The sequence below is a fragment of the Zingiber officinale genome, chromosome 7B, assembly GCF_018446385.1.
Source record: "Zingiber officinale cultivar Zhangliang chromosome 7B, Zo_v1.1, whole genome shotgun sequence".
Taxonomy (NCBI): domain Eukaryota; kingdom Viridiplantae; phylum Streptophyta; class Magnoliopsida; order Zingiberales; family Zingiberaceae; genus Zingiber; species Zingiber officinale.
Window position 1 is genome coordinate 119464358 of NC_055999.1, and position 11203 is coordinate 119475560.

General features: G+C 37.9%; 1 protein-coding gene and 1 pseudogene across 1 annotated transcript; both read left to right on the plus strand.

The window, feature by feature from the left end:
• The first annotated feature begins 589 nt into the window (after nt 1-589).
• LOC122004755 lies at nt 590-2983 on the plus strand (annotated as a pseudogene).
• On the plus strand, nt 2903-9190 carry LOC122004756 (DNA repair protein recA homolog 3, mitochondrial-like). The gene is made up of 8 exons (XM_042559593.1): nt 2903-3178; nt 3267-3373; nt 3973-4007; nt 4875-5125; nt 5688-5775; nt 5992-6164; nt 8706-8846; nt 9050-9190. The coding sequence occupies exons 1-8, from the start codon at nt 2903-2905 to the stop codon at nt 9188-9190; spliced, it is 1212 nt and encodes a 403-aa protein (XP_042415527.1).
• Nucleotides 9191-11203: the final 2013 nt, after the last annotated feature.

Consider the following 11203-nt stretch of genomic DNA (forward strand, 5'->3'; position numbering starts at 1 on the left):
TACGGATCAACGGTGAGAGATAAACGTCCAGCTGAACAACGGTGGGACCGGCGGTTGGCTGGCCGGGTCGGCAGCCGCTGATTGGAATTTAAAATTAAATGCCAATTTTATGCGAGTTAGGGAGGGAAAGTAATTTATGATGGAAAATTATAAGAGAAGGAAAAGGGTTAACGTTTTTTTTTTGTTTACTTTGGTAAAAGAAAGAGATACATGCGATTTAATTTTATAAATAAAAAAATATATGTATACATAAGTATAATTTTAAGAGTTAAAAGGATATATGCATCATTTGTTAATAAATAATTTTTTATTATATTATAAATTTAATCAAATAATATTTAGTTATATTTTATTTCTTATAATTTTAATTATCTGATTATCAAATAATCATATATAATATGATAATTTGAACCACATCCGGATGCTTTTTTTGTCCGGTACCTATAAAAACCAGAGCAGATTTGAGTTCTGCTCTAACCGAACGTCCGAACCTACGGCCTCCTATCGCCGCCGCCGCCGTCCGGCGCCGCCACCGCCCCCGACGGAGGTTCCCTAATTGAGTGGCTTGGTTCCTTCTTTCGTCTCCGCTATGAGACGATTCATTGCCTCCATTAAACTGATCGTCATCACCGCCGACCATATCCCGGCGCGAAGCTTCGCCTCTTGCCCCTCTCCCTTCGTCGATTCTGCCTCCGATGAGTCGACCTCTCCGCAGGATGGATTAATCCCTGGAGCCGCTGCCGCTGATTCCTCCTCGGAGCTCTCGTCCATCCTCTCCCGCCCTGATTGGTCCCGTAACCCTGACCTCCACCGGCTCGCTTCCTCACTGACGCCTCTCCATGTTGCCACCCTCCTGAAATGCCGCCGTCTCGATCCCCTCGTTGCTCTGGAATTCTTCCGCTGGATCGGCCGCCGCTCAGGTTTCCGCCACACGGTCGATTCGTACGCTTCCCTGCTGCAAACCCTCGCCGGATCCAACTTTCACCGCCCTGCCGAAGAGATCTTGGTTTCCATGATCAGGTCATGCTGCTCAACTGATGCCGACTTGGTTCTTCAAACTTTCAAATCCTTGCATCCGACGGGGCTTGGGCGGTCTGTCCGATGCTATAATTTTATGCTGATGGCTCTTGCAAGGTCCCATATGATTGCTGATATGTAGGATTTGTACGAGCAAATGTGCAAAGATGATATATTTCCCAATCTTCATACTTACAATACGATGATCAAGGCACATTGCAAGGAAGGGAAAGTTATTGAAGCTAAGATCTACTTGAACTACTTGTTGCAAGACGGATTGGATCCAGATACTCACACATACACCTCATTCATCTTGGGCTATTGTGCGAGTGAAAATTTGATTCAGGCCTGCCGGGTGTTCTTATCAATGCCTCTGAGAGGTTGTCCAAGGAATGAGTTCACATATTCTGCCCTCATTCATGGCCTTTGTGAAGCAGGACAGGTAAAAGAGGGCTTGTCATTGGTTCCCTGGATGAAAGATGATGGGTGTTTCATTGATTTGCATGTTTACACGGTGATGATTGGTTGCCTTTGTAAGGTGGATAGAGTTGATGATGCAAAAATGATGCTGAATGATATTTTAGAGCAGGGTCTGGTTCCAAATGTTGTTACTTACAATGTTTTGATTGACGGGTACTGTAAAATTACTAAGGTTGATGAGGCCTTCTGTGTATTGGATTTGATGCGGTCCAGAGGGTGTAAGCCAAATGTAAGAACTTATACTGAATTACTTTCTGGGTTTGTTCGTCAGAGGCAAATGCATAAGGCAATGGCTTTATTAACTAAGATGCTTAAGGATGCAGTTCTTCCCAACCATGTTACTTACACTGCATTGATTCAGGGATACTGCATGGAAGGTGACATTAAAGGTGCCTTTAGGTTGCTGCATTTGATGGAGAAGAGAAGCTTAGTTCCCAATGATTGGACATACTCTATTTTGATCGATGCCTTATGCAAAAGTGGGAAAACTGAAGAGGCTATTGTCTTCTTTAGATCTCTCTCTGAAAATGGCAGAAAGGTGAATAAGTTAGTTTATACTGTATTAATTGATGGGTTGTGCAAGGCTGAAAAGGTTGATTTTGCTCATGCATTACTAGAGGAGATGATTGTGAAGGAATACACACCAGACTCTCACACCTACAGTGCTATAATAGATGGTTTGTGCAGGGACAAGAAGTTGCAGGAGGCTAGGTCCCTACTGAATGCTATGTTGGAGAAAGGAATCCAACCAACAGTTGTCACATATACTATTTTCATCGATGAATTGGTCAGAGTAAATGGATCTGCAGATGGAACCAGGGTTTTGGAGCAGATGATCTCTCTGGGTTGCAAACCTGATGTATGTACTTATACTGTGCTTGTCCGATCATATTGCAAGGAAGGAAGGATAGAAGATGCTGCAAGTATGATAACTGAAATGAAAAGAAATGGAGTTATTCCTAATACGATTACGTACAATACATATATTGATGGGTTGGTAGAGATTGGTTTCTTTGATCAAGCTTTGCCTACTTTCAAGATTATGGTTGAAGATGCATGTGAGCCCAATAACGAAACTTACTCTCTTTTGCTCAAAATTCTGTTGAAAAAGAAGCAAGTTGATGTTGCCTTTCTAAGTGATGCTGATATATGGGGAAAAGTGGGGATCGATGTAGTCTTACAACTTTTTGATGAGATGTCTAAACAAGGTTTCAACCCAACAGTGAAATCTTACAGTTCTATTGTGGATGCTTTTTGCAAGGTGTATTGCTAGGAGGAAGCTAAGGGTTTGCTACTACACATGCAAGATACCTGTAAACCTCCTAATGCAGATATATATACCTCTTTGATTAATTGTTGCTGTAAACTAAAGAAGTATTCAGAAGCACAATTGTTTATTGATTCTATGGTTTCATGTGGTCATTTGCCATATCTTGCATCCTACCAGTTACTGTTTTCTGGACTTTGTGAAGAAGGAAGATTTGATGAGGCTAAATCAGTTTTCACTAGCTTGCTCTCTAGGGGCTATAATTGTGATGAAATTGCATGGAAAATTCTCATTGACACTTTACTTGAGAGAGGCCTTGTTGATTTGTCCTTGGAATTTTTGACTATGATGGAGGAAAAACATTGTTTTCCTAGTCGTGAGATATATACAACTTTGGCGAAGGAACATTCATATGTAGTTAATGATAGTAAATGAATTGTTGGGCTCCCTTAGTGACTGACATTGACTTGCAGATTTTTGTATACCAAAGCTTCCTATGTAGACATTGGATCTGTTCAAATGGACAGAGCAATTTGAAGATTATTTAAGCAATGCAAGTAGTGTTGTGCATTTGGAACAGATCTTGATCTTTGAAGATCCCTTCCAAAGGTTGGTCCTCTACATCTTCTCAAATATTCCACAGTCATCTCCATTTTTATGTGTAGATTGTTCTTAATTCTTGAATTTTGTGTTATTTGCAATTCATTTATTCTTTTCTTACATACATCCTTTTTGGCTGCCTAAGCTAAGCTTCACCAGTTCTTCATTTTTAACTTGCATAAAATCCTGTCAATTGTACTTCTAATGGTCATACTTTGTTGGTAATATATACTTGGTTATGTTAATAAGGTACTTGTGGGTTTGCATTCATTTTACTATCATCTGTGTAGACGTTGTTAACATGTAAACTGGTGGTGCATTTAGCATAGAAGCTATGAAATCTGGAGAACATTTTAAGTGTGTCACAACTTCTTGTTTTTAGTTTCATTTTGAAATAAAAAAGTTTATTTGAATGAATACTACTCATAATGGGCAACATAATCAACAACGTTTCATTATTGTTTCTAGAAGAAAATTAGTCGTGGTCTGGAAGCTGAAGCTGAGAATTTAGTTGCCGGTTTCTGAGAAATATGCCAATTCAGGATTTTTCATCTAGATTAAATTAACCACTGAATGGTTTATCATTTTGTTTTTTCTCATTCTTGTAGCCTAACTGATCTTAAGTGTGTTTCTTCTTTAAGAGGTATGAATAAGGAATCAGAGCATCTGCTTATCAGTTTTGCAATTTCCCTTCTAAAGGTATTGTTCCTGTTCGAAGGCGTGAAGCTGGAAAGCCGGGGATATGGCAGTCTCGCTGACTAGATGAAGACCTCGCTCCTATCTGCAAAACAAACTAAACCAGGGAAGGGGTCCCTTGCCCTCCGACGCTCAAGTTAGATGAATCCTTCCCTTTCTTCATACCTAGCATACTCTTTGATATCTGTTTTAGTGACCCTTCATATGCCTCTGTTTAATGATATTAATTGGAGACATCTTTGTCTTGGCTTCTCCGCATTCAATGATAGATGGAGTGTTCTCTTTTATTTTCTCTTCCCCTTATTAAGTATCCGTCTTTTCCTCTTTTATTATGTCGGTTCATTACCTTGAGCCAGATGGGTGGCTCGCTCGACCTGCTCTCCTGCCGATCGGGTTGACCAGACACTGTTTCATCAAGATGGCCGACTGGACAACGGTTTCTCCGATCAGCCTATATAGCCCCCTCTCGCTCGGGCGACGCGGTTGAGCCTCTGAGCCCTGATGTTGACCGTTTTGATTTTGACCTTCACCGTGGCCATTGACCTGTGCCAGGTGGGCTCCTCCTTACTGTCGCATCAGGTATATATACTCCAAATGTGTCATTGTATCAGCTATTGCTCTTTCATGCAGTACTTGACATCCCATCCATCTTCCATCTTACCTTCACAGGATTAATGCATTGAAAATAATCATTCAAATCAATTTCTTTGACTTCATTGTTTGTTAAACTTGCATTCCATGATCTTCATTTTTTGTAAATAATACTCTTAATCATGTGCTCTTTGATTGCTGAAAGTCTGCTGATGGTTTGCAGATCGAATCTTATTTTCAGTGCTTACCATTGTAGCTAATGAAAAGTCCAAGTCAAATGGATCTGAATCTGGTAAAGAAAATCTCTCTATAACGGATCTTGCTTTACAGCAACCCTTGGACCAGATTACTGCTTCATTTGGAAAGAGCTCAATCATTTGGTTTGGTCGTTCTAATGCTCCTAGGGAAGTCCCTGTTATATCTACAGGATCATTTGCTTTGGATACGGCATTGGGGATTGGTGGTCTCCCAAAGGTATGTTCACAACAAGTGTAATTGGATAAATGTTAAGCTTCTTCAATGATAATTGATGCAAAAAAGGAATCGAAGTCTTGGGCATATTAGCATAGGGGGGTTAATTGCTAGTTTGCTGTCAGAGTTAACTTATTAGTTATCTTTGTTTTATGGATTTTGTATTTATAATTTTACAAAGTGCACATAAGAAAGAATGTAATTTCTTTGTATAGCTTTGGATGCCATTTGCTGATCATTGGTATAAGTTTAGATTCTCAAGGATTTGTAACCAATTGTTTTTCCTCTTAAAACTTCAGATAATTTGTTATTGGTATCATCTTTTATCTGGCAGTAAATCTTGCTAAACATATTATATTTGTCCAAGTCTTTATCGGGATCGTGTTGGTGAATGTTTGCAAATCATGAATCTTTTTCTCTAGTGTGAACTTTGAGAGAATCTATTAACAGTTAACAAGGCAAAATACATGTAACACGCAGAAACAGTAATATTCAACTATTCTCAATTATTCGTCTTTATTTTTCTGGTGGAGTAGTTGTATACTTTTTTTTTTGTCTCTGGTAGGGACTTGTGGTGGACATATATGGTCCAGAGGCTTCAGGACAAACTACACTTGCCCTTCATGTTATTGCAGAATCTCAAAAAATTGGAGGTAATGTTTAATTTGGTTAATTATACTATCTGTCATTAGCATTTATAAGAATGATCCATTGGATAGCAATTCTTCTTCTTCTTCTTCTTCTTCTTATTTTTTTTTGTGTTTGTAGTTTGTTTACTATTGAAAAAGCTTAGCTAATGAACTATGCAATTGTTGTAATTTTGTGATTTCCTCTATCAGTTTCACTAATTATTTGAGTTTTTTTTCCAGATTATTGTGCTTTTGTAGATGCAGAACATACTCTGGATCCGACATTGGCTGAGTCTCTTGGTGTAAAAACTGATAATTTACTCTTGTCACAGCCAGATTGTGGTGAGCAGTCACTTAGTCTTGTTGACATTCTAATTAGGAGTGGTGCAGTTGGTGTTGTGGTTGTCAACAGTGTAAGTTGAGAAGGTTTTTGTTGTGCTGCACTAGTATCTCTGACACTATTCTATTACCTATAAATTTTAGGACATGGAATTGTGACCTTTCATTATATATGAAATTCTTTGTATATTTTCTGTTTTAATCTCATGTTAAAATATAATTTTTCCGAAATTATACAAGACCACGGGATCTCAGACAAATAAATCAGAATAGGGATTATGTATCTATTCCAAAAAGTAATTATGGCATACTTTTGGCACAATTAAGTTGTCATACAAAATTACTATTCAATAGAAAAAGAGAGCATTTGCACCTATATTTTAGATATATATCCAACCATAATGCCTAATGACAATATCCCGTGGGGCTAAATCTATATATTCTAACACACCTTAAGCTGAAGCGTATATATGATGTCCAGCTTGTTAGAAAAGACAAAAGGAGTTCTATAAAGAGAAAGTAAGATTGTGAACACTTGTACAGATAAGGAAGATGGCACACTAGTGCAACAATTGGTAAACTTTGATGAAAAGGACTTGTATATGGCACTTAACCAATATAGGCAAAATGAAAATTTGTGGTGCAACGTATGCATATTTTTAATATGAATACAACATGTAAGGTGTGTGAGCATAATTTAGGGTAGGAAGATATCTGTGCACAGTGTAACACTCTGGAAGAAGACTGAGACTTAGTTCATAATGTTCTTTCTAGATTAGAGTCTTGCAACTCGAATTTGAACTTCTTTATTTCCCGTCGTAAGGTTAACGGTATGGAAATTGAATCTATTGGTTTGTACTAATAATCCAACTCAGGTTTTGATGAATGATAAGTGGATTAAAGTTAGAGTGTTTTTGTGATCTAATTACTTTACTAAATGTACAAGAGTTGACGGGTCTACAGGACCTGACACCAAGTTGAAATCCAGTTAGGCCCGCGGGACTCGATAGCCGGTGCGAAGTCCAGATAGGTCAAGGAGGGACCCGATATTTGACAGGAAGATCGGTTTGGTGGACCTGACAATCGGCCGAAGTCTAGTTGGATCTGCGGACCTGACAACTGGCCAAAAGACCTGGTGGGTCAAAAGCAAGTCAAGCGACTGCAGTTGGTAAGTAAAAGGTAAGAAACGGGAGGAGAGATCTAGTGAGGACGCGTTCCCGGTTAAGGGAACAGTAGGCGTCGGTCCAGCTTAGGACCATTTGGGAAATCTAAGTTGAGACTGTGACTAGATCTTGATCTTGGGGAGATATGATCTAATTAATACTACTACCTTATTGTGCTAACTTTGTTTTATAGGATAAACATATTATAATTGCCTGGGCTAACTCTTTTTTTTTTTTTTTTTTTTTGAGGAAAGACAAAGGTGAAAAGGGTGGTCCGGGCGCTTGGACCAGTTTTGATCGGGCGAGTGCCTGGCTAGGCACCCAGGCGGTCCGGGTGCTCGGAGTATCGTACCGGCAGAACTCATCCAAAAGCTGAGTGGAGTGCAAGGACTGGCCAAGCCCACGTCAACGGTCTAGGCGCCCGGAGGGGTTCTGAGTGCCCAAAGGTGGATAAACTTCGGAGATAAAGTTTCGATGAGAGCTCGTCATGTCAGCACAGTCTAGGCGCCTAGGAGGGGATCCAAGCGCCCGAACGGGGCTATAAAAGAGGCTTCGACCAGCAGCTCGAGAACATCATTTGCTACAACTTTTGCTCTGCACGCTACTCCAAAGAAACTCCTACGACGCTGTAACGCTCCTCTGACAACTAGCAATCAAGTTCTGCTTACTTTCTCTGTTGTCGATAACCTTTCATTATAGTTCTTGTACTTCAAGCTTGTAATATTTCGAACTATTAGTGGATTGCCTAACGAAAGCATTCAACGAGTGTGGGCCTTGGAGTAGGAGTCGTCGAAGGCTGTGAGCCAAGTAAAAAACTACTTGTGTTAGCGCTTATTTTTTTCCTTCTCGCTTCTTTCATCTTACGATCGTGATTTCCATTGTGTATTCGTGATTTCCGAAAAAGCAACGAACGCTATTCACCCCCACCCCCTCTAGCGTCTTTACGATCCAACAGAATCAGTGTTGCTGAAGAGAACTCAGGATTATTAATGTTTCTCTAATAAGGACTTCAAATTCTGGATAACTTCCTGAGATTTGCCTTTTCATGGTTCATGATTGTCTTTTGAACAAAGTCTTTATTTCTAGATTCACTAATCATATTGGAAGAATACTTGGTAATGAAACTTGACAACTTTTGAGGGTATTAGAAACTAATATCTGGTAACAAATCCATCTGCAACCAAATTATGATTTTAAGATCATAGGATGATCATGAAGCTACGCTTTGTGAACTTTTGACTGAGTGTTGAGGTCCAGTCCTATTCTTCTACTAAACCTATGACCATTATTATTTTGGAAACAATGTTTCTGTTGCAAGTGTTGTATTTGTTGAACTAAGTTATCCAGGTCAAAAGTTCTCAACTACATGAAGTGTTTGATCTTTTATCAACATTAATGAGTCAGATACTTGCATCAGATAATTACCCTATTAATTTTCTGTCTAAACTGCAGGTTGCTGCCCTTGTGCCTGAACTTGATGGCGAGATGGGAGATGCTCATATTGCTCTTCAAGCAAGGGTGATGAGCCAAGCCTTGTGCAAGTTGAGTCATTCATTGTCAACGTCACAGGCAATTTTGTTGTTTATCAATCAGGTAGTGTTTGCGAAGTAACATGTTGAAAGACCTACTTGATTGATGACATTATGAATCAAAACGAAAATATCTTGACAAAATAGGTCTTAGATTTCCATCCCATGGATGATCAAATGTGATTTCATTGTTCAAGTCACTCCAAATTTCTGCTTGGATTATTCTTTTCTACTATTGGACACATGCACATCCTGCTGCTGGTGCAGGTTAGATCTAAGCTGAGCACATTTGGTGGGTTTGGTGGACCTATAGAAGTTACATCCGGCGGCAATGCCTTCAAGTTTTATGCATCTATTCGTCTAAACATCATCATTTTAAAGGGCGGAGAGGAAAATATTTTTAGTTGATTATTCAATACATTACTGCGAAGTATTGCTGTGAACATTTATGTAAAAATAGCTTTGATGTCTGAACAAAATTTTTGTTACATCTTTGGTTTTAGAAGTCTTGAAATTGCTGCATGTGTCAATCTTTGGAGTATACTTGTGGACCATCAGTCAGATCCGAACAAAAATTGCTTAGCAGGTTTGCACAAATACATCAGAGTTGATTAGAAAACCAGGCTATTTATATTATCTTGCTTTAAATATCATAAATGCACATTTGCATCATTTACATAATTATACTTGGGTAGAATTTTTCTTCATATTTTAACCTACTCTAATAATAAATATATCCTCAAACCCCTAAAATCCTGCAAAAATTACCTGCATTTTGATTATTCTAGTTCCTATATTAATACTCATGTCTTATGTGCTATTAAATTAAATTTTATAAGGTTTATTGATAACTATGATTGTTCATAAGTAGATTTTAAGTGGTTTTTTTTTCTTAAATGGATGTCATAAATATGCAACTAGAGTGATTGATTTAGGCCAGTTTAACCAATTAGCTTGGATGTGATAAATATGCAACTAGAGCTCTCAGTTTTGGTTAGTTTGACCAATTAGTTTTTCCGGGTTGACATCTGGATTGATTGAACCATTGGTTTGATGTGTGAATCGGTGACCCAGAGCTTATTCAATTTAATTTCACTTTTTATAACTATGCTGTTAAGAAGGACACAATTGACTTTAGGATAGAGGACCACTTATTCAGCACTTGGGTATTAAATAGCATAGTTGAGTTGCTCATAGCCTCTTTTTCATGGTGAATATAGATGGCTGCAAAAAATAGAATCTGCTATTCCAGTGGATCTACATGGTCGGCCTCACGATCATCTATGAGAAGATAAATCGGGAAATTGTAATTGGTCAGTGCGGAAGAAGACTTTTTTTTCCTTGACCTTACCGAGATTTGAACCCTTGTCCTATGGTAACAACTCTGCTCCACACTAACTAACTCGACCTTGCATATTTGAATTACTCATAGCCTTCTTTTCATGGTGAATACAGAGAAGCTAGAAATTGAGAACTCCTGGCTATTGATTAATCCCTAGACTACCATGTTCTTTTGCTTTCCGAAGCATATTTGATCTTAAGACAGCTTGTGGGGTGATATGTGTACATTGTATGTATACGTAGCATGGTGAAGGATTGATCGGATTAGGCTTCTCAAAATCCCCTTGAGAGGTGTGTAACGAGTAAATCATGGTCTTCGATCGTATATCATGTGCTGCTCATTGGTATATATTTTCTTACCTTGTTTTTTTTTTCTTGTAATTGAAATAATTTAGAGCAAAATGGAGAAATGGAAGAACTTGTGGTTCTAGGCTTTGATAGTAGTGTGAATTTTTTGTAGTCAGCCTTAGCGCAAATGTGCTGTAATTAGCAATACTTTTCCATTCTATAATTTTACTACTTTGTTTTTTGGAATTTTTAATTCTTTTTTTTTTTGAAAAAAATCTTATTCGCTGCTTTTAGTAATGTAAATATTTTGTTTCATTTTTTGTTTTTATTTTTTTATAAATGAATATAGGAAATCAAATCAAATCACTTTTAAACACAGTTACTGGTGAATTTGGTAAATTTAGAGATCTTATATTGTAATTATTATTATTTTTGTCATTTTTGATATTCCTAGTAGTCAGATTTTGAAATAAAAATTCTCGTGTCTGTTATGAAAGATTAGATCCACATTAGATCTGATATCTCTTCATATTATGTCTAACAAGGACATGATACGAGAAAATATGACAATGAAAATAGTTATTAAATTAGTTGAATAAATAGGAATTCAAGTGCAAATTATAGTGCGGATCAATGAAATTGTACTTGTTTAATGGATCAAAAAGAGGAGTGTTTCCTTACAAACAATTCACGTTTAAATTGATTATATGGATTTCTAAAATTTTAATGAGAGGAAAAAAGAAAGAAAGATTTGCTTGCTTTCCAAGCGTGCGGAGAGAGGTTGCATGACAA